Below are 21,822 nucleotides of genomic sequence, written 5' to 3' on the forward strand. Positions count from 1 at the left end.
CAGAGCCTCCTTCTATTTTAGCCAGGCAGCACATGCGGTCCGTGGAGGAGGAGTGCAGACATGCTGTCTGAATAGTGAAGCTCCGCCGAGCTGTGAAGGGAGAAACCGGGAAAAGCTGCAGTCTGTGGTTTTTTTTTACTCTGCAGAGTGGGTGAGTAATTTAAATTTAACATGTGAATGTCTTTTTTTATTTTAACAGCACTAAATCCCCCATATATATGGCACTGTTTAAAGAACAAACCCCTTATTCCAAAAACTTGTATTTTATAAGTCTTTTGTAGTAATGCAATTTTTTCCCCCTATTATTATTAATTGTATTATTATATAATTATAATAAAATGTAATTTATAATTATTATATATTATTTTTTTTTATTATTATTACTACTTTTTTTTTTTTTTAAAGGTAAATTGACTGTCCTCAAAAGTCACAATAGGTTCTCGCTTGATTGTCCCTATAAGCACCCCCCTGTCCTGCACAAATTTAGTCAGGACATCCAGACATGCTATGTCTGTTGATTTTCACTGTTGCTGTGTCTGTTGATTTTCACTGTTGCTATGTCTGTTGAATTTTCACTCTCGCTATATCTGTTGATTTTCACTGACGCTACGCCTGTTGGCTGATTTTCACTGACGCTACGCCTGTTGGCTGATTTTCACTGACGGTACGCCTGTTGATTTTCACTGATGCTAGATCTGTTGATTTTCACTGACGTTACGCTTGTTGGCTGATATTCACTGACGCTACGACTGTTGATTTTCACTGACGTTACGCCTGTTGGCTGATATTCACTGACGCTACTACTGTTGATTTTCACTGACGCTACGCCTGTTGATTTTCACTGACGCTACGCCTGTTGATTTTCACTGACGCTACGCCTGTTGATTTTCACTGACGCTACGCCTGTTGATTTTCACTGACGCTACGGCTGTTGATTTTCATTGACGCTACGGCTGTTGATTTTCATTGACGCTACGTCTGTTGATTTTAACTGATTAAGGGGGTGCCCGAGTTTAGTTTCGCCTAGGGCAGCAAAAAACCAAGATACACCACTGTATGGACTCCATACATTGTATTGTTAAGGCAAACTCCATATGTCATAACCGCTTGCATTATTCTCGCAGAGGCCTGCGAGCCTCACTATATGTTTCCTATCTTTCTTCTCACCAATAAAACAAGATAAAAAAAAAAAAAGAAAAAACGCACCTTCCTTTTCTTTTTCCTTTATCTGCATTTTTCTCACTTTACTTGTGTTATCTATATATAACTTTTGGGTAACTACTTTTCATATAGCTTTCACTTCTATTTCTATTTAGAGTCTTATTCAGTGAAATACAGCCAATTCTTTAATGTGAATCATAATGAATTATTATTACCCCATATTCTTATAGATTCTCATATTGTTGTGTGTGTCTAAATATTTTTTTTAAATATTAATTCCCATTACAGTGTATAGATATCTATAATTCCTTTATTTTCTTCCACCTCTTTTTGTATATCAAATTTACAAGACAAGAAAAAAAACACACATTCATTAGTCCATTATATAGGATCTATTATTTTGTTATCTAATGCCCATATTCTTAATTTTTTGGGAGTGTCGATTGAGTATGATTTAAAATCATATTTGAGAATTATCTTTACTGGGTTTTCCCACTTATATCTAATGTCCTTTTTTTCTGAGTATTTCTGTTATTGTTGCAAATGAACGTCTCTTGATTCTTTTAAAAAAATGATACGTTCGGTAAAATTATAATTCCGTGGTATGGTTTTGATATTACAGTTGTCTTCTTTGCTTTTAATATTTCTTCCTTCATCCGGAACGAGGATAAAGATAAAAGAACGTCTCTAGATGGATCATCTGCTGAACCAGGTGGCTTTCCCATTCTATGGCATCTCTCCTATAAACGTGCATAGCCTTCTTGTGTCACTCCGAATTTAGAAAAAATATCTTGCAAACATTTTTCCAGATTTTCACTTGAATAGATTCAGGTATTGCTCTTAATCTTGAATTATTTCATCTGGAGCAATCTTCCAAATCTGCAATTTTTTGTTCCAGCATTCCAAAGTTTGTGTCTCCAGACTTGCAATTTTTTCTTCATTTTCTTTGATTTTATTCCCTAATGTCGCAATGTCCTTTTTAAAATCTTGCATATTTAGATGAATTTTAATTTTTATTTTCCCAAAATAAAGATCAATGCATTCATAAGATGTTCTTGTGTGACAGGTTATTCTTTTGTAGCTATTATTTCTTTCTTTGATTCATCTGTCGGATATATTGTTGTTTCTTCATACTAATTCATTATTGACTTCTCCATACTTGTATTTGTGGTGTGGGGAGTAAAAAAGGATAACCGCTTTTCAGGTTTAGCTTCCTTCTTTTTTGTTTGTGATTTATTTTCTGTTGTTTTTTTCCGGCCATTTTGCCAAATTTATTTCAAGTTTCTATTTCTTAATTTTTGTATTTTATTTACCAGAGATAAGTTTTAGTACATCCAGGGCCGGATTAAGAGCACAGTGGGCCTGGTGCTGACAGTTATGATGGGCCTAATTACAGAATCTTATCGACCAAAAACACTAAAACAGTCATACCTCTCTAGCGTCATGTATTTGATGGAGATGGTGCTGAAGGGAAACTCATAGGATGCAGCAATAAGAATACACATACTCTATGCTAATCTCTCTCTAATTCATGCTTTCATCAGGTTTTAACATAATAGGGTCAGAAATACATGATTGTGTTCCTGACCCTATAGTGCTCCTTTAAGCAAGAGCATGTGAAGAGTAGTTAAGGTTGCCACCTTTCTTGGAAAAAAATACCAGCCTTAATCATTTGTATAATTAATTAGTTATGCGTGGCATCACATGATGTAAATTACAAGGAGTGACATCAGAGAAAATTCTGTAAAATCACCAACAAACTACTCACAGTTTGATTCTGCTGTATAGATGGATTGCTCCCAGTGTCTCCCTGTCTCCCAGTGTCTCAGTCTCGCAAGTCACCCAGTGTCTCACTGTCCCTATGTATCACAGTGTCAGTGTCCCCATGTCGCCCAGTCCCCTAGTCTCCCAGTGTCCCAATGTCTCAGTGTGTGAGACACTGAGAGACATGGGGACACAGAGACATGGGGACACAGAGACATGGGGACACAGAGACATGGGGACACAGAGGCATGGGGACACAGAGGCATGGGGACACTGGGAACACAGACACTGGGAACACAGACACTGGGAACACAGACACTGGGAGACATGGGGACACTAAGACACTAGGGACACAGAGACATGGGAACAGACACTGGGAGACAAGGGGACACTGGCTGGAAGACATGGGGACAGTTGTGGACATAGACATGGGGACACTGGGACATATAGGGACACTAGGCACACTGAGAGACATGTGACACGGACACTGGTATACTTGGGTACACTGAGACACTAGGGACACTGGCTGGGGGACATGGGGACACTGGGACATAGTGTCTCCGTGTCTCAGTGTCTCCAATGTCCCTATGTCTCACAGCATCCCCATGTGTCTCAGCATTCCCATGTATCTCAGTGTCCCCATGTTTTCCAGTGTCCCCAAGTGTCTCAGTGTTCCCAGGTCTCCCAGTGTCTGTGTCCCCATGTGTCATAGTGTCTGTGTCCCCTAGTGTCTCAGTGTCCCCATATGTCCCCTAGTGTCTCAGTGTCTCCATGTGTCCCTGCTGCCCTTCCCCCATCCCTCACTTACCTGAGCTGTAGAGCTGCTGTCTGGACTCTGTGCTGTGTAACTGCTCCCCCATGGATCAGTGAGTAGTAGAGAGAGGCTGTAACTTCCTGTCCCTGCCTCTCTCCACACACAGTGACCCCTACTGTCCGGTGCTGGTATTGCAGAGTAATTTCCATTTATTCTGCGAAAAATACCTGCATTTGTATTGCCAGTATTACTGCAATACCGGCACGGCCAGACAGCCTCAAATACCGGCTGTGCCAGTAAAATACCAGTCAGGTGGCAAACCTAAGAGTAGTGTGTAAAAAAAAAAAAATTTTATTTTTTATTTTTTTTTTTAAATGGGCCTATTCCATGGGCCTGGGCCTGGAGCTGCAGCTCCATCAGCCCCTATGTTAATCCGGCCCTGAGTACATCCTTTACTTTCTTTGACGTCCTAATTACTATATAGTTGTATATCTCTTAAAAGAGAGAAAAATTATGCGATTTGTAACCAAACCAATTAGATCGGGTGTGGTGGATTGCTTCCAAGTATAATTTTTATAGGTACAAAGAGCAATTTTCTCTGATGTCCAGTGGGGATTTCTGCTAAATAGGGATATGTATTTTTTTTTTTTTTTTTTAAATCCCTCTTACACACTCTCTCTGTGCTTCTGCTTATATTTCCTTCTTTTCCCTTAAACACATAATAGTAAGATATTTATCAGTGAAAAAAAAGGAAAAAAAGAAAAAAACATATTTTTAACTTCAAAATGCACTTATCTCTTTGCCCACAGCTTAGAGTGTCACTGTTAAATATCTTATATTTTGTTATTGCAGTTAAAGTCTTCTATCTTGATTTCCTTTTCCTTTAGTTATCTGAATGTCTCTTTTCTCTTGTTTTTTTCCTTCTCCCCCTACACCATTGATAGCAGAGTAGACAAAATAAAATGTATCAAATGACTTCAGACATATATGGGAGAATCCCAAAAGATTTTATATTACTTATCTGGTTTCAGCCAGCAGTTTCTGGTCACTGTTCCTCTTTTCTCTCCTCTCCCCATTTATTCCTGCTTCGCTTGTTTTGATCTCCCGTCTTTGCCTCAGGGCGCCATTTCTCCACGTGGGGCAAAAAAAAAAAAAACCTCCACATACAGCTTCAAACGGTAGGGATATCCCTGTACTTCCCCTTGTTTTTTTAGCTTCTTTATCTTCGGGTTCTGGGAGTAATCCTGCTGGTTACCCAGACTCTGCTCCCATGATAATCAGTTTAGCAGGGGGGAAAGGGAAAGGAAATTCACAGCGTTCATCCCCTGGTCTCTTGCTTCATATCGCCCGTGCCTGCTCCAGCTCCACCTGTCCACGTGCGTGGTGTCGTGATGTCAGGTAATCGCTCTCTACACCCTTCTCGTTCCTGACACTTTTGTTTTTCAAATGTAAAGTAACTATTTCATTTATGTTTGTAAAACGTTCCATAACTGTTTAAATAAACAGCAATAAAATGTACAACAATATACAGTAGGCAAGAACAAGCCAATGGCGTTCCATACAATCATTGTGTAGTGGTACACTACAACAATCATATCAAACAAACTCAAAGTCTGTATCGGGCCACATAAACAAGGTTTAAGTTTATGTGGGCCGCAAAAAAAAAAAAAATACCGTAAATTTTCATAGAAACGTAGGTTTATTTTAAAAAGTACAGTATAAAAACACCCCAGCATCCCCCTATACTAAGCCACAGCACCCCTCTCTACTAAATCCCAGCCCCCTCTACTAAACCACAGCACCCCCCTCTACCACCCTGTGCATAATCTGATCCTCCCGCTGACACACACACATATTCACTGACAGACATACACATACAGACACACTGACACACACATACTCACAGACAGACACACACACATACAGACACACTGATACACACACACACACACTAACAGACACACACATCTAGACCAGGGTGACCTACAGTTAGCGCTTCAGTCCTACAATTCCTATGCTGCTATAAAATAAATAAGGTTACCTAACCTCTAAAAGTGGGCAAAAACCTTCTAAACATGATTATATACACAAGAAAGATCAAAATCTGTAAACCATCACAATTGATCAAGCAGCACATTTAATGCATTTTTTTTTTGTAATGAATTTAACAAGTAACATGACATTTTGAAATGGAGATGGACAATTACTTTGTTGCATTTATCCAGCTAGTTTCTCAGAACATGTTTTATATTAAATGTAAAAGTTCTTAAATATAAAATACTAGAGAGTAATGACATTAAATATTATTGGATGTGGAGGAGTTAAAGCCCAGGTTTTAATATAATGTAATAAGATGCTCTGTTTCATTGTAAAAATAATACTTTATTGCAAGCTGATAATTGTTATGTTACTGATATACTGTTGGTTCATCTCCTGGAACCTTTTTAGTCAATTTCTATTAATAGGAATGGAAATTCTGGCCAAATACTGTCACTTACTGCTAGGCAGGTTTCTAGATCTGATACATTGCACTTTACCAAATACAGACAGTGTCTGGCCTTTCAGCATTTGCTGTTGAAGTTGTTTATTTAGATCTGTAGTGTCAAACTTTGCCCATCCCTGCACAGAAAGTCCCTGCATGAATCTGTCACACAACATACCGAAAGCTTTGGCAACATCTCCTGGACAGCTGCATCCACCGTCCTTAGAGAAAAACAAAGTGAGATCACTTACATGAATATATTAGCAATGAAATGATACTCAACTTTCTCTATGTTCTCTACTATTGCATATTTGTTGTGCTTCAAATACATGATAAGAGTAATTTCACACTTGTTATTGTTGGTAACTGCTGATTGGTGGAGCCTCTACCTGGTTTGGAAAGGGTCTGCCTGTGCACCCTGTGCCCGTGGGCACCAGTTTTATAAACTTTTAAAGTTATCTCTATATTTTCTTTTTTAGGTTCTACTTGTTTCCAGCACTGTCACTCCCTCGGTGCTTACTTCTCTGCCTCCTGCAACCTCATCGAGGAGGCTTCCTAGTCGCTGGTCCAAGTGCCGTGCACTCATCCAATGCTTTCCTATGAACAGCAACTTCATGTCGCCATGTTTTACAGTATGAAAGAAACTGTGTGTTTAACCGAGGTGTGTTTAACCGTTCAAGGTAAAAATTAAACATACAGAACCACTTCACACAGACCACTTTATTGAGATGAAGGGGTCTAAGTGACTTCAGTGGTCAATTTCGGGAATACTGTTTCCCTTTAACCCCTTAAGGACCAAACTTCTGGAATAAAAGGGAATCATGACATGTCATACATGTCATGTGTCCTTAAGGGGTTAAAATTGCCTCTTAGGTAGATAACTGATAACATATACCAAGTTCTTTATAGTGTAAGTGTAGATTGCCACCTGGTGGACAAAGTTAGAAATTAGAATCTATCTATCTGTCTATATTTTTATTTTATTTTTAACTAAAGATTATTTTAAGCAGGTTCATGATAATATCCTGTCTCTTAAAGTGTCTCCAATACAGTGTGCATATGGCAATGCCTTTCACTCTTTATCATTGTACAAAATTATTTTCATTTATTTTTATAAATAAATGAAATATTTTATTAGAAATTTGTGTACAATATTATTTATTGACCCAGATCAGTTAATATAATGTAGATAACGTGCAATCCCTTTTACTGATCTTTAGTGATTACAGATGGTTATTGAACTTACTATGACTAACTTCCTATGGGTATAATAGTATTGTAAGAAAAAAACTCGGACTAGGAATGACAGGATACTGAAATGCCATTTATTAAAATCACAGTCCTTCCCTGCTTGTATTATTTAATAGCCTACACTTGTTGGCCACAAGTGGGGGCAGGGGAGAGGGGGTGACAGTGACCTGTCCACCCCCCATTGTTTAATGTTAAGCCTCCACCAGGTGCCCACAGGTGGCGTCACAGAAGGACCTGTGTCAGGTCCCCCTTGTTTTTAGTAGTGATTGGACAGCTATAGCTTCCCAGTTGCTAGTCTTTGATTAAAATGAGTTGGCACAAACTGCTCACTGATTAGTAGAGATGCCACCACAGGCGGCATTGTGAGTGTTGACTTGAGGAAAGTATAAAACCTCCTTTGTACTAATATGGGAGTCATTTTAAGCCACATAAAAAAGGCTGATAAATGTGGTCCCAATGCACATTTATCAGTGTTTTCATTTCTCAAACATGTTACCAGTTTCGGCTGCTTGGATTTGAGTTGGCAATTAAATCCAGTTGAAATTTGAAAAGAAAAACTCAACCGATAAAATTTATATTTATTAACCATTTGTGGTTGATATAATTAAATGAAGGCCCAGGTATTGCATACATATGTTAAAACCACAAGCATTTTTGTACCCAAGAAACCACAAAGCTATTTAGAAAATAGCCTTTTGATTTCTATAATTTCCTATTTTTTTTTTAAATTTGGTGTTGTAGCAAAAGCTAATCCAGTTATCAAATAGATGATTGTCAGGCTGTAGTAAATTGACCTGCATATATGTTAGCTTAACAATATATCTATTTATTGAGAGATTTTTTGTTTTTGCCACATGAAAATACATACATACATACATAAAAATAGACACAAATGAACACAGAGTCATTTGCACAACCCTCTCCCACCCCTTTCCCCCCCTCCCCCTAAAAAAAGGAAATTAATAAGTTCTCCATATATGTGGCAATCTCTAGAATGGTTATTATTATAGCAAATTCCTCTCTCCAGATCTAATTGAAATAAAAGTTGTCTTTTGAACAGGCTTTTGGGAGGAATTAGGGACTGTTTCCATATGTAAGCTTTAAAAACACACAATACATCAAATCTTTCTCTTGATAATGATTTAGATCAGGGGTAGGCAACCTGCGGCACTAGTGCCATGCACGGCACTCGAGGTGTCTTTCCACGGCACTCAAGGCTGCTAGAGCCAAACAGGGTCTGGCCTATCAGGAGTCTCAGTGAAACTTCAGATATCTGCTAATACAAAGAGGTAATGAAGGACAATCCTCAATTTATGCATTGCAGCACTTATAGGAAGTGATCTCAGATCACTTCCTCCCAGCACTTGTGAATGGGAATCCACACTGTAGTAGAACAGCCCACAGCTGATGTTGCAGCTCCTGTCCTTGACCTGTACCTGCCCAGGCTGGTCCCCACTGGAACCCAGGGACGCCACCCACATTGCTAGATATACACAGACCTGCAGAATAAGCCTCCCCTCATACAAATAATACGAACAGCCCACACACAAACATACACACAATCCCCACAAACGCAACACCACTAACAATCTACATACATGCACACAATCCCCACAAACGCAACACCACTAACAATCTACATACATGCACACAATCCCACATGCAGCCTCTCACATGCAAACCCCCAAACAGCCCCCATAAACTACCTAACACACAATGTGACATATCCATCTACACACAATTCCACAAGCAGCCCTCATACACAGCCCACCACCATATATGTATCATACACGATACCATAAACTACTAATGAACATATACAATATAATAGCTCATATACGCACAAATACAACGATACAAAGCAATTACAGTATAAATAACACAAGCAGAATACGGCAGCGCACACACCTCAATTTAAAAAATAGGATCGGCAGGGCCGTTTTAAGGAATTTGGGGGCCCCAAGCAAAATGGACATGGTGCCCCCCCCCCCCCGCAAGCAAAGCCTACAGGAATCACAGCATAGCCATACAGTTTAAGTTCACCCACACTTTATATAAATAAAAAAGGTTTACAGTGCAAATACTGCTGTTGCATATAATGTGCATAAAACTTGAACATTTTCAACAATTGAAAATTCCCTGTGTTCTCCTCATCTCCCCTTCTCCTCACCCCCCTCCCTGTGTTATCCTCATCTCCCCTTCTTCTCACCCCCCCTCCCTGTGTTCTCCTTACCCCCCTCCCTGTGTTCTCCTTATCTCCCCTTCTCCACCCCCTCCCTGTGTTCTCCTCATCTCCCCTTCTCCTCACCCCCCCCTCCCTGTGTTATCCTCATCTCCCCTTCTCCTCACCCCCCTCCCTGTGTTCTCCTCATCTCCCCTTCTCCACCCCCTCCCTGTGTTCTCCTAATCTCCCCTTCTCCTCACCTCCCCCCTCCCTGTGTTCTCCTCATCTCCTCACCCCCCCGTGTTCTTCTTAATCCTTCCCCCCCCCTGTGTTCTTCTTACTCCTTCCCCCCTCCCTATGTTCTTATTTCTGCCCCAATGTTCTTCTTACTCCTCCCCCTCCCTATGTTCTTCTTACTACTCCGCCCTATGTTCTTCTTACTACTTCTTACTTACTCCCCTCCCACCCTCCCTGTGTCCTTCTTATTCCCCTCCCCCTCTGTCCTTCTTATTCCCCTCCCCCTGTGTCCTTCTTACTCCCCTCCCCCTGTGTCCTTCTTACTCCCCTCCCCGTGTCCTTTTTTACTCCCCTCCCCCATGTCCTTCTTACTCCCCTGCCTCCTTCTTACTCCCCCGCCTATGTTCTTTTTACCCCTCCCCCCCTCCCTCCCTCCCTATGTTCTTCTCACCTCCCCTTCCCTGTAGCTTGGCCGAGCTCAGGGTGCACTTCCTGTCAGTCCGGCCGGGAACAGGAAACTGAATCTCCTGTACCGCGTGGTACCCGGCCGGACTGACAGGAGGAAGAGGAGCTCGGCCACGCTACAGGGAAGGGGAGGTGACGAGAGAGGCAGTGCTGCAGCCGCCTGAGGCTCTCTATAGAGCGCTCAGGCAGCTGCAGCCTTATAGGAAGCGCCAGCCCTGCTTGGGGGCCCAGGCCAGCTCGGGGCCCAAAGCAATTGCTTGGTTAGCTTTCCTGGTAGCGACGAGCCTGAGGATCGGCACGCTACGCGACATCACAATCCTTTATCGGCACAGTGCTGCTAAAAGGTTGCCTACCCCTGATTTAGATGATGATCCAGTAAAGTCACAGTAAATGTTTTTTTGTCTACTCACAGAAATGATATGTCCTTTTAATCCATGAGCAGAGTCCGCACACTCAATGACCGCACTCAGCTGGGGGTACCCAACACCTGTTTTTATCCTCGTTGTACAAACCGATCCTGTAGAAGGAAGTTAATCAAATCTTTACTGCTACAAAATTGCATCACTCATATATTTCTCACAAAATTCACATTCATATATTTTTGGATATCTAGAGATTCCAGAAGCTCATGATAATATTTTAGGACTGGGATGTCCTTAAAATAATCGCTAGTATTTTTGTCATCTTTTTACATTTTTGTTTGTACATTAAACACTGGATAGCGCTGAGTAGACAAAAAAAAGTATTATAATGAATAGATTTTGTACTTTTTTTATGTAACTCTTATCTGCTTGCACTTTTAGTGTAAATTTGCATCATCTAATCATATCATATGAAAAGAAAATCTTTAAAAATAAAATATATTTATTTTTAGAGTGCATAATATAGACAAACAAGCATTTCATGCTGCAACAGCAGATTACATGCAATTGAGTATACAAAGCTTTCAAGTTGTGGGTAAGAGAAAACATGCACATTTTATAATGCAATAATGACATATACCCTATTTAAGAAAGACAGTCCATGCTGATCGACATAACTACCAGAAATCACTTTAAAACAAGTTAGGTAAACTGTTGCTGTGGTCAGTCTAGATAGTGGAATAATATGCTGTCACTGACATTTCAACATTCTTCATTTCTAGCGTGTAAGTGATAGCAAACAAGCTTGATACGCCACTGTAGCTATATCAAGCATGACAAAAGCAATCAAAAGGGGTCATTTGCATGGCTTTTATATAAACTGTACATTTTTGCGTTTAATTTTTATCAAGAAGGTAGGTAATTTGAGATGGTCTGTATGTCAAGGCGATTAGGATGAGCAGAGCCTGTGTTGGGTTATATGTAAGCTTAATCCCTATGTGTGTGCTCTTCTTGCCCCAAGCATGTGCAGTAGCTGATTTTCCTTAAAGGGACACTATAGTCACCAGAACAACTACAGCTTATTAAATTTGTTCTGGTGAGTAGAATCATTACCTTCAGGCTTTTTGCTGTAAACACAGTCTTTTCAGAGAAAATGCAGTGTTAACATTACAGCCTAGTGATAACTTCACTGGCCACTCCTTATATGGCTGTTAGAGATCCTTCCCGGGTCGTGGCTGTCTAAAATGCATCCAAACATTCAGTATCTCCTCCCTCTGCATGCAGACACTGAACTTTCCTCATAGAGATTCATTGATTCAATTCATCTCTATGAAGAGATGCTGATTGGCCAGGGCTGTGTTTGAATTGTGCTGGCTCTGCCCCTGATCTGCCTTCTTGTCAGTCTCAGCCAAGCCTATGGAGAAGCACTGTGATTAGATCAAGCCACCACTTCTGCTGATGATAGCAGACAGCTTGTTTTTATGAGGCAAACCGCATGCAGAGCTACAGCTTCAGGCTTGAATACAAATAAGATTTTGCTATATTTAGGGAGGCATTAGCGGCCAAGGAGGGCTAGATGGTGGTTTTAACACTATAGGGTCAGGAATACATGTTTGTGTTCCTGACCCTATAGTGTTCCTTTAATGAATTCTATGCGGGTTGTGCCTGATGCAAGGAAAGGGAAGAATCAAACTTTCCACTAGGAGCAAAATAATAGGAGCAAAATAAAAGAGGGACTACTAAATTAAGCTGGGCGGTATGAGAGCAAATTATCATTTCACCCTGGGGGGAGGAAGTTGGGCTCGCTGTGGCCCGGTCTGTGTGTTGCTGTTGGTGCAAGTAGCTGTATAGCTGTGGTACTGCAGGTGTAGTGAGAATGCAAGCCGGATACTGCTCTTGGATTAGAGGGAGTTAGCATGGATATTGAGATAGACTTATTAAAACATATTAGAGTTCACCCTGATTAAAAAACAATCCGCACATCAGAACCAATAATCTGTGAACAGCGGTGAACTTCGGGTTTCGTCCTTGGTTCATTAGGACCATAGGGATGTGGAGTTGGCCTCTCTTGCTGTCAGAGTCCTATTAGGTTGTGACTGCTGCATAGTTCTCTAACTCAAGCCGTCGGGGGACAATTGGAATAACCGTTGCAGGGTCCACTAACCCGGGTGGTGCGGAGGTGGTTCGTGGTCTTATTGAAGGTAGGGAGTCCTGCTGTAGGCCCAGGGTGGGAAGGGGATCTCTTGCGCCCTGCATGTCGTGGATGGTGTATGAGGAGTCTCCATGATGTAGTTGCAGCGCGTGTGGTCTCCTCCACTTGTAGTTGATGTTTTGTGTGCGGAGGAGGGGTGTGAGGGGCTGAAGAGAGCGGCGCCAGGCCAATGTGGACCTTGACAGGTCTGTGTAGAAAGACCTTAGACCTCATTTTAGTTTTGGCGCCAATCATTTGTATTCCTATTTAAACTCATACTGCCAAGTATTATGTGTTATTCCATTTTGATAAAGCCTTGAGGCGAAACGCTTTTGTGAATTCTTTTTTTTTTTTTTTTTTAATTCTTTATTTTATTGTGCTTGTGAAAAAACAGAGGCATGCAATGCCACAACAGCAGTTGCTCACCGATCAAGTCAACACTTATAGACATGTGTAAGGCATACATTAACGGTGCACTTTTTATATTATAAAGTATAATAGTCACAAGAGAAATCTCAATGTCAGCTAAAAGATAAGATAAAGTCGGTACTGAAGCAGATTGAAAATGCTGAATTAGGGATAGGAAGTCGTGTGAGAATTTGCTTAAGGGGGATAGTTCCCGGAATACAAATTATATAGAGACTTATATTGAGGCTCAGGGTGTCAAGTTGCTAAGTGATTCTTTGGACAGGGTGACCCCCCACTGCAGCGACCTCAGGTTCTCTAATGGTGTGGGCTAGTTAATGCGCGAAGGTTCGCAAATGGTTGAAGATTAAACCAAGAGCTAAAAGTACTGGCCCAGACTAGCTAGAACAAACCATCTTACATTTACCCACCTAGCTAAGCCTATGGTAGGGAAGTCATTAGGTGAAGCTTGAACAAAGATGCGCTTATACTGAGTCAGAGTATGCGGTGCATTTTTAAAGGGAGATAGGAAAATAACAGGAAAGAAATATACTGAAGGGTATGGCAGGCTTATTACTTCTGGAGGGAGCCCCTGGGTGGAATCCAGTGAACAGTGAGACTACAGAGAAAACGTTGTCTAAATTGAGCATATAGGCAAAGACATTAATTACGTAATTGCACACCACGTTCTCGTAGGCAGTCAGCTGTAGTGAGTAACCCAGGGTCTTTCCTCACAGATCAGTCCCAGAGCCAGTCTCAGCCTATGCCTGCTATGGGCACGACACAGTCCCAGAGTGAAGAGGTATACTGCTTGACGCCTGGCCAAGGTGCAGTACAGCAGGTTGGGGCACGTATCTTGTGTGGGTTGCTGCTCATCCCTTCAGGTCGTGTTTGCGGTCCTGCTTGTGTGCGCTTGGGTGGGTTCTTCTGCGCCATTTTTATGCTAGACACTGTTCGTCTCTTGATCCGCCGCCATGAGGGGATTTGTTCAGCTGAAGATGCCGATCGCTTGGGTGGAGAACGTTTAGGTAAATGGGCATCTTTATGTGGCAGGGCGGGCTGGAACATTAGGTATTCTAATTTCCGCCAGAAGTTAGCGAAGTGTCTGGCTATCCTAGCGAGGATATCGTTGGGGTCTTTGTCGGCGCCAGGGATCCACGTGGTCGCCGCCATATTAGGTAGGGTTGGATGTGATCCGCTTGCACCCGTGTCCCCAACTTGCTCCTTTTCCGAAGTTTGGGAACCCTCCAGGAGTAGGCCGGGATCACCCCCGCCGGCCCAAGGGGGGGGGTTACGGGGCACTGGCATCCACTTATCAGCCACTGGGCACTTCCAGTCCAGGAGTTCGGCCGTCACTCCCGCCCGGCGCACCCTAGGCCGCATTTGCCATGGTGGAGGTAGGAATCCCCCGGCAGTTCGCATCTCACTTGCCAGCATGTCTGTTGTATCAGGTGTGGAGACCTTTGCTTGTTTTGCCCCAAATTGATCGGTTATAGGTTTTAAAACGCTGTTTATTGCAGAGCTCTGGAGGAGCTCAACACAGACACGTCTGCCCTTGTTGACAGTCAGGCCCCGCCCCCTCTGTGAATTCTTAATTGTGTATTTAATAAAGATTTTTTGGTCACTTCCCTTGTGCCAACTATCTTTTTGATACATTTGATTTTTACCTGGCATTTTTTAGTATCCTGTACTTCAAGAAATCCGAGGTGGGGATCATACCACCAATGCTGTTACTAAGGAGAAGTTAGCCTGCTCTTTGCTTGTGAGTACTATTTTAGTTTTTTTATATACTGTTGTTTTTATTCAGTGAGCACTATTAGTTGTCTCTTTTTACCCTCTCTCCTGAGTGTGGACCATACCCCAGATGGAAGAAACCCACAACATATCCCATAAGCAGGGATTATACCGTTGTATGCCCTTCACACTAAAGCTAGCTATAGCTCTACTAACTGTGAGTTTATTCCCGTTTATTTCATCTATATACATATTGGACCGCTCATATTGCACTATTGGTTCTTTTTATCTGGTTTTTGTTTTTCATATGAGTGGATTCATCCGGAAAAAGAGACTGAGGATATTACTCCCATTTAAGCACTTTATTCTATATTTGATCTGAGTAAGATCCTTCTTATTGGACTTTTTTTTTACTTATATTTGGATTTTTTACTTATTTTACGTGTTGTGAGTTTTACTTATTTTGTGTTGTGATTTTCACTGCTCATTATATTTTGTTATAAGAATTGACTTAGGAGAGCTTATGGCCTCCCAGACTAACCTCTACCTCACATACCTGTCTCTTGCTCTCAACTAAAGGTTAGCACTCTACTCTCTCCTCCAGCTCTGCTTCACTCCCACCTTATTTGATTGCTATTTCCTGTCCTAATGTGTTTTATACCCCACCTCCTATAGACTGTAAGCTCGTTTGAGCAGGGTCTTCTTCAACCTATCGTTCCTGTAAGTTTTCTTGTAATTGTCCTATTTATAGTCAAATCCCCCCTCTAATAATATTGTAAAGCACTATGGAATCTGTTGGCGCTATATAAATGGCGATAATAATAATAATAATAATACTTCTATTTTTCTCACTATCTTTGTTTCCGAAGGGTTTGGAGGGATCTCCCTTCTAGGGTTGCTGCCCATCTGTAAATTAGCGCTTACTCTTTTTTTCTGCTGTGTAGAAAGATAGCGATATGTTCTTGAATAGGTAAGGAGATTGATTGCGCATTGCGTTCATCATCGCTGTTTTATCTCTGGTACTGGGAGGTGCACCAGGAGATCTCTAGGTAGCGTGTTTGGAGCCTTGGCAGGCCTCGGGAGACGGAACATCCCCTCCAGGGTCACCTGCTTTGCCTGCTTGGGGGTTAGGAGGGCTGTTAGGAGTCGCCGTACAAAGTGCGGTATTTCGGCTTCCGGTATCTCCTCCGCGATCCCCTGGATCTTAACATTCATGCTACACCTCTGGTCTTCCAATGCTGCAAATTTTTGGTCGTATTTAAGATTCTGCAGCTGCAGTTCATGTACTGCTTGTTGTAGGTGCTTTGTGTGCTGGGCATTCTTGTTGGAGTCTTGTTCCAGGGCGCTCATGCGGCTGTTAGGCTTGTAGGTATTTGCGTATATGCTCCATGTCCGCCTGTATGACGAGCTGGACCCCAGCCAGCAGTTCCTTCATAATCGCTGTGGTGATTGGAGGTGATTCCAGGTGGGGGCTCCACCTCTATTCCGGGTATAAAGTCATCCGAAACATCGGAGCAGTCGTTGGTGAAGGCGGCCATGTTTGGGTCATTGGCACTCTGAGCCTGTCTCCAGAGGTCGCCCATGCTCACATTCTGCTGTGGTTTCTAATTGTATAATTTTATTTCTGCATAGTTATACCAGAGGTCGGTGTTTTAGGAGTCCATTCTCATGCTCAATGCATCAATGACAGTGCTAACTACAGCAATAAATTTGTTTGTGCAGTTGTGTGGGGAATTGTGCTGATTTATGATGTTTACAATGTAGGCTAACCAAGACAAACTGGAAACAAAAACTCAGATTAAATTATGTTAATAATAATTGTAAATGTGGCCTATTTTTTCTGAACATCTCAATTCACTGCTTAGTACACAAATGCCATTTACTTTATAATCATGAAAACTTAAAGGGACTCTCCAGCCAAGCAGTTTTACTCACCTGGTTCCAGCGCCGGGAGCCTCGTGAAGCCGCGCCCCCTATTTCGTCAAAATGATGAAATAGGCGGGCGCGAGCAGGGAGCAATCAGACGCTTACAATGTTTACAATGTAGGCTTACAATGTTTACAATGTAGGCTCCCTTGTGCGCATGCGCGGCTTCGCCACACATGCGCACATACTTCATAAATGCCGCCCTCTGAAGTCCTGAGCGCACTACCGCGCAAGCGCGGTGTGCGTGGCCGCGAGCTGAGCTGACTGACAGCTCAGCTCGCGGTCTTTGCCCGCCCCCTCTCCTCTATGACAGGCTGGAGAGAGAAGGTGCGCACACAGTGCCTTCTCTCTCCTGCACACGTCAGACGTATTTTAATACGTCTGACGTGTACAGGGCCTTTTTAGGGCCCTGCATGATAGGAAGTCCCTCTGGTGGCCATCTGAGTGACGGCCACAGGAGGTATTCCTATCAATCAATGTAAACACTGTATTTTCTCTGAAAATACAGTGTTTACATTAGATTGCCTGCAGGGAGCTATAGATCTCACCTGAACAAATACAATAAGCTGTAGTTGTTCAGGTGACTATAGTGTCCCTTTAAGTTTATAGGCTAAATTAGATGAGATATTAAAAAATAAACTTGGTTGCATTGCCAAAATATGGTGTGGTTTGCCTAAACATTGCACATATGTTTTTATAGTTATTACATCACTGTTCAGTAAATACAGTCCAACAGAAATTGAAACACACATTTATGAATATATCTTGGCATCTGTATATGTTTAATTTACTATAAATTAATTAAAAACTAGATGTTCAAAATTAGGTGATTAAATAGAAGTATTGTGTATGGTATCTGATGACCAACACACAGGGTACTTTGTGTATAGAGAATTTTAACTGGTAATATTAACAATATGTGATAATCTAACATACAGTGAAGTATTTAACCTAAAGCCAACTAGGTATGGACCTTTGGTAGGATATTTACACTTAGTGCTCACTCCTACTTGTAATGCTCTCAATGGATTCTCCCCTGCAACACAATGAACACTGGATCAAGATCTTAGCCCTGCATCAACTCCAAAACTGACCACCAGGCAAACTAAGTAAAAGTCTGATATGCCATTTTAATAATGTGCCCATGGTCAGCTGTTTGGGAGGAAGAGATCAGAGGATCTCCCCGGTATCATGTGCTTCTAGTTCTGGTGAAGAACAAGTTTCTGTTGTGCAGTGTGGTTGGGCAGTTTCACAATCTGTGGTACATCATATGCCTACTGCTGTGTTGGCTTTACCTGGCTAGGTGTTAATAACACACAGTACTAATAACCCAGCCCAGACTCTTGCCTTTACAGTTTCTTAGTTCACTTTTGGGCTCTAGTCCTGTTTCTTGCCAGCTGAGTTGTTTCAAGTTCTGCCTTAGTTTTCATGTTTCAGATACATTATTGTCTATTCTCTTTATATCTTATATTAAACAAATCTAAAGAGAATATTGATAAACATGCCAATATCTATTATCTCTTGACCTGGCTTTCGTATCAAGTATGGAGTACATCTGGAGTCATAGACATCAAGATCCTCTAAGCACAATTTGTATTAAACAACTGATTTCACCCTGGAGTGTCTCTATAATAATTGCATTACTAATTTGGAACCTGCCATCAGCAATATTCTGCAATCCTACTCACGCTTGTACTCACACTTGGACTGATGAAGAGGAAGGGAAACCTTTTTTATGGTGTCTCAAGCACACAAGATGGTCTTTGGGTGCCAGAAACTGCACTAATAGCCTCCCAGTACCATAATAATATCATAAACTGTAGTAGTTATGGTTCTTGGAAATTTGAGACATTACCTAATGGCTGAAGTGTCCCTACCCCCTCTCTGCTATTATACCTCCAGCTGATATGATGTATAACCAGCATGTCACGATGCACCAATGAACAGGGCACATGGACTTACACAAGGTTTTCTCTATGTGTTTTCCAAGGGCTTCTTGTTTGTTGGGCTCTCTTATGTGTGATATAGGGATCCTGAGTATAAACTATATGTTTTTATTATCGTATGCCATTGAGGGAGGATGGCATTTAGCCGCTAATAGTGGAAGCACGTTTTGATGTTGTATTCTGCTTTACGCTATTTAGTATTTTGTGCCTGGAGAACAATTTTCAGGAGAAATGTCACTATATGCTGTAATTTCACCATGAATTTGTAGGTACTGCAAAGGCACTTTGGTATGGCAAGGTACGCAGAGCCATTAAATAACACACAAAAATAAATGAATAAAATGGCTTCTATTATGCACTAATCCTGATCAAATAAAGGTTTAAGCCTTCTCTCTGATTAAACATTTCACAGATTACAGATCTTAGGCATCATTCGTATAACAAATCTTTAAAAAACAAGGTAAAGCTGTTCTTACAGTCATATTTACTATACAGCTTTTTATAAACATAAAACATAACTGGGTGTGTATTTCTTTACTTACAATGAAACAATGCTGCCTTTAAGGACTAACAATAATTACACGCAGTATGCAGACAGAAAATGGACTTTAAAGAGGGGATTGTGTATAGAGTACCGTCGTCCCCGATCCACAGACTGTTGAATCAGAGACTAGGGTAAGGGGTCAGGATGGTGGTACCAGTTCCACCTGAATTGGGCTTGAACCCAGATGTGGATATGCAATTACAAAAGAATGTACAGATTAGAAAGCTCCCCCCCCCCTCTTACAAAACGAAGCAAAGGGAGAGAAAAGCTATCAATCAACCTGGTATGTTGGGGAAGTAGAACAATGAATAGTTTAGAGATATGCCTGTAGGTATGTCCAAAAAACTAGGTATCTACAGGTAAAGCATAGTGATATTAGAGACACTGAAGAAGTATGTATCCTAGCATAAACAGTAATACACTGTAACTTTATTGAGCAGACCCGACGCGCGTTTCGGAGTATAATACTTCTTCGTCAGGGGCTAGTATTATACTCCGAAACGCGCGTCGGGTTTCTTTTTCGGCGGATCCCTCACCCACTGAGCACTCACTGAGCACTATGCACGAGGGAATCCCCATCTGACCACTTTTATTATTTTTTCTTTTGTTCGTTAAATTGATGTTTGTTCATTTGAACTTATAAGCTGGACTAGTGTAACGACGGCAGTTTAAGGGGACAGTGTACAGGGCTTACCAAGGATAGAACACCCACGAAGGTGTTGGGGGGAGTCTATAGGAGATGAGAACTAGAGGTCTACTGGGTACTGTAATCTTCACTCTACCACCAAGACCATTACATATATTCTATTACCCTATTATACTCTAAAGCCATCCTATAGCTTATGTACAACGGACACTTTATGTCCTTTCTAACACTGTGTTACTCTGTCTCCCTCTATCTACCTGTCCAACCTCTATAAGATTCAAAGGTATCTAATTCATTACGTTTTCTTTTGTTTTCCTATGTGGATACCTAATAGGAATATCTATATATTATAGCATCTTTTATGCTTTAATTCCTATTTTTTTGGCGTTCAGACATATCCACTAGGAAATTCTTAGTCGGTTTTACAAGCATTTTTTAGACACTGTTAAATTGTATCCTCTCTATAGTCTGCTCAATAAAGTTACAGTGTATTACTGTTTATGCTAGGATACATACTTCTTCAGTGTCTCGAATATCACTATGCTTTACCTGTAGATACCTAGTTTTTTGGACATACCTTCAGGCATATCTCTAAACTATTCATTGTTCTACTTCCCCAACATACCAGGTTGATTGATAGCTTTTCTCTCCCTTTGCTTCGTTTTGTAAGAGGGGGGGGGGGGGGGGGCTTTCTAATCTGTACATTCTATTGTAATTAGAAAATGGACTTTCTCTATTTTATCTCAGATAATGCATTTGTCTGATTGACCACACTTACACCGTAATTGTCAACAACAAAACAAAAATATGAAAGAGGACCATATTAGTTGGACATGTGTGACAGCTTTTGTTTTCTTTTTACACACCTATGGAAAGACTCTGAATTGTATAGAGTGAATACTGTATGCCTAAAGTTGAAATTACATTTTGTAATGCTATAATCTTAATTATTATAGTAATTATAATTATTGATTTCATTGTTCTCCTTTCCCATCCTACGCACTGTCTTGTCGCTAAACACATAGCTCATGCTGCCTTCTACAGACCTCGTGCATTGCTAAGTAAGTGTTGAATTGCTGCTGCAGTGTGGAAACAATGAGAATATAGAAAATACATACACAACTGGGCCTTGAGTCAAAGCATCTCTTGGGCTCTGTGATGGTTAGACGCACTTCCTTGTATTCTATGAGAGGCAAACTGTGAAATCTGTAGTTTTATTGGCCTCTTTCAATTTTAATAATTTCTGCTCCATGTTTTTTCCCCGATTAACAGAAATTAAGTGTGCCCTTACAGATGCAGATTATTTTGCCAATTAGCATGCAGCAAATAACCATAGGAGCACTGCCTGTCTACCAAAAGGATATGTTTGGGAAATTGAAATAAATCAGTCTTTGGTAGAAGAGCCGGACATGTGAAAACAGTTTAAATAGTATATTGTAAACTTTAAAATATACTATAGTGTTGTAAAGTAATTTCAAGCAAATATGTATGATATTTCCCTACTAATTGACACAAATGTTAGAGAAGGAATGAAGGTCTTACATTAAAGAATGAAGAAAGATCTGGGTGTATTAAGAATGGTCATGAAAGGGACACTCTATTGCCCAAATTATTTGAGGGTATGTCTAAGAATAGCTTACAAAAGCTACAAATCTGCTGTCTGCAGCCTTTGCAAACACTCCCCTTCTAACCTCGCCCACACTTTCTGTGGCTATCCAATTACAGACTTCCCAATGCAGCTCAATAAGAAGTATTTACATGGCAGGTGCTCTGGGCAATTGCTGCCTCTT

At 41.1% G+C, this 21,822-nt stretch overlaps 1 protein-coding gene across 1 annotated transcript in view; it reads right to left on the bottom strand.

The window, feature by feature from the left end:
* GMPR (guanosine monophosphate reductase) overlaps positions 1–21,822 on the bottom strand; it is a 125,436-nt gene that overhangs the window by 56,685 nt on the left and 46,929 nt on the right. Inside the window, exons 6-7 of the mRNA XM_063451701.1 lie at positions 10,689–10,795; positions 6,340–6,382 (exon numbers count right to left, since the gene is read on the bottom strand). Coding sequence (XP_063307771.1) covers positions 6,340–6,382; positions 10,689–10,795 — 150 coding nt within the window. The remainder of the gene's footprint in view (positions 1–6,339; positions 6,383–10,688; positions 10,796–21,822) is intronic.

The sequence above is a fragment of the Pelobates fuscus genome, chromosome 4 (assembly GCF_036172605.1).
Source record: "Pelobates fuscus isolate aPelFus1 chromosome 4, aPelFus1.pri, whole genome shotgun sequence".
Classification (NCBI taxonomy): domain Eukaryota; kingdom Metazoa; phylum Chordata; class Amphibia; order Anura; family Pelobatidae; genus Pelobates; species Pelobates fuscus.